This window comes from Penaeus monodon, unplaced genomic scaffold (assembly GCF_015228065.2).
Source record: "Penaeus monodon isolate SGIC_2016 unplaced genomic scaffold, NSTDA_Pmon_1 PmonScaffold_662, whole genome shotgun sequence".
NCBI classification, from domain to species: domain Eukaryota; kingdom Metazoa; phylum Arthropoda; class Malacostraca; order Decapoda; family Penaeidae; genus Penaeus; species Penaeus monodon.
The window spans coordinates 56,047-58,230 of NW_023661684.1; the positions used below are offsets into that span (position 1 = coordinate 56,047).

Below are 2,184 nucleotides of genomic sequence, written 5' to 3' on the forward strand. Positions count from 1 at the left end.
TCTGAACAAGCCCACCCCAGACTATTTCATCACAGTGAGGGAGAGAAGCTACTTTTTTATCCAGAACAGGAAGTTAATGTTCTGTCATCCGCCCTCCTGCCCTCTGCCTTCAACAGCAGTCGAGACACATACCACAACCCTCCCTGCGGCAGCGAAAGTCAAGCTCCCCACCCCCTCAGCATCCCCTCTACACATATTGGTAAAAATGAATGGCCCAAGGACCGGATGTGGGGCTTCCCTCAAGCAGATGCATTTCAGAAGCCAAGGAAGCTCTCGCCGCGTCAGCCCTCCTCGTTTTTCCCACCCTGGGGAAGCCCCCTTCTCATCATCACAGACGCCAGCAAAATCGCTATTGGAGCTGTCCTCGAGCAGGTGGTCAGAGGACTGCCACACCCTTTGGGTTTCTTCAGCGGCAAGCTACTGAATGCCGAAAAGAACTATTCAACCTTCGATAGAGAGCTCCTTGCCGTTTACCAAGCTGTGCGTCATTTCCGCCATTTTCTTGAGGGCAACACCTTCAAGATTCAGATGGATCACATGCCCCTAGTCTATGCCTTCACAAGACAAGCTGATGCATGGTCCCTCCGCTAGGGCCGTCATCTCTCCCCGTCGCCGATTTTCAACTGCTCTATTTGACACCTGCCAGGCAGGAAGAATCCTGTAGCCGATGCCCTCTCTTTAGTTTCTATCAATGCAGTTCATTTAGGGCTCGACTACAACCAACTCGCTGAAGAGCTGCAACAGGACCCCAAGACGTCAGCCTACCATACATCCATTACTTCCCTCAAGTAGAAGGATGTCCCTGTGGATGAAGCAGGTACCACAATCCTCTGCAACATCAGCACCATTGACCGCACCCGTGGATTCCAGCCTCCCTCCGTTGTCACATTTTCAGCCTCATCCACAGCCCGTCCATCCTCTCAAGGGAGCGACAGCACGCCTCCTGAAGCAGAAATTCGTGTGGCACAGCATCTCCAGAGACGCAAAGGACTGGGTTCGATCCTGCAGCGCCTGTCAAACCTCCAAACCTCAGCGACATACCAAAACGGGCCCCAGATCTTTCCACCAGCCACAGAGGCATTTTTGCACCCTTCCACATCGAAGTAGTGGGTCCCCTACCGCCATTAGGACATAACCACCTCTTCACCATAGTGGACCGTTCAACTAGATGGCCTGAAGCTATTCCTATGTCCAACACTTCCTGCGCTGCTGCTCTCCTCTCCAGGTGGATTTGAGATTCGCATCCCTGCCCACATAACGTCGACCGAGGCACCTCTTCACTTCGCAGCTCTGGACGTCCCTGGGGCAGCTATTGGATACCTCCATCCATCACACCACGGCCTACAACCTGGCAGCTAACGGCATGGTAGAGCGTTTCCACAGAACCCTGAAAACTGCCCTGATGTCTCCATGTAGCAACTCAATGTGGCTTTCGCAACTTCCCTGGGTCCTCGGCCTTCAAACGACTCCAAAGGAAGAGCTCGACGTCTCCCCAGCAGAGATGGTTTTCGGCGACCCCCTCGTGGTTCCCGGCGAATTCATCTCCAGTGCTCCATCCACCACCAGACTACGACGCATCGTCGGGAAGTTCGCTCCCTGCAAACAGACCTACAGGCCACCCAAACACCGTTACGTCCCCCAAGGTCTACGTACGATGAAGTATGTTTTCCTCCGCACCGACGCCAACACGCCTCCCCTCACCCCTCCCTACTCAGGCCTATACAAAGTCACTGAGAGGAAGGAGAAAACATTCCTGCTGCAGATTAATATATATAAGAGATTGGATCTCGATAGATCGTCTAAAGCCAGCGTATCTTCAGGACGACGATCCCACTCCAGTACGGTTCTCTAGGGCGGGCCATCCCCTTTCACATGTCGTGGGGCATCTTCGCTGACGGGGGAATACTGTAACTGCTTGGTCGCTGGTTTGTTCAACCCCGCAGTAACAAGCAGTTATCACGCGAGTGGGTGGCTGCTCGCCATTCGTAGGCGAGCCACACGCCATGATCACGCGAGTAGACGCCTGCTCGTCATTCGCCAGGCGATCATGCCTTGATTACGTGAGTGGTGACCGCTCGTGATTGGTCATTCCTTGTTCGGTGATTGCTCATCTTAGTGTATATATACACATAGGTGTATGTATACCCTAAAAATTACTTTGTAAATAAAAATTTGCAGAAATTT

The 2,184-nt window shown here is 52.8% G+C and overlaps 1 protein-coding gene across 1 annotated transcript; it reads left to right on the forward strand.

The window, feature by feature from the left end:
- Positions 1 to 796: 796 nt before the first annotated feature.
- LOC119571509 lies at positions 797 to 1,822 on the forward strand (the record flags this gene model as incomplete). The annotated part of the gene is given in 3 exon segments (XM_037918784.1): positions 797 to 817; positions 871 to 1,103; positions 1,270 to 1,822. Coding segments are annotated over 3 exon segments (807 nt in total), but the record flags the coding sequence as incomplete, so codon positions are not given.
- Positions 1,823 to 2,184: the final 362 nt, after the last annotated feature.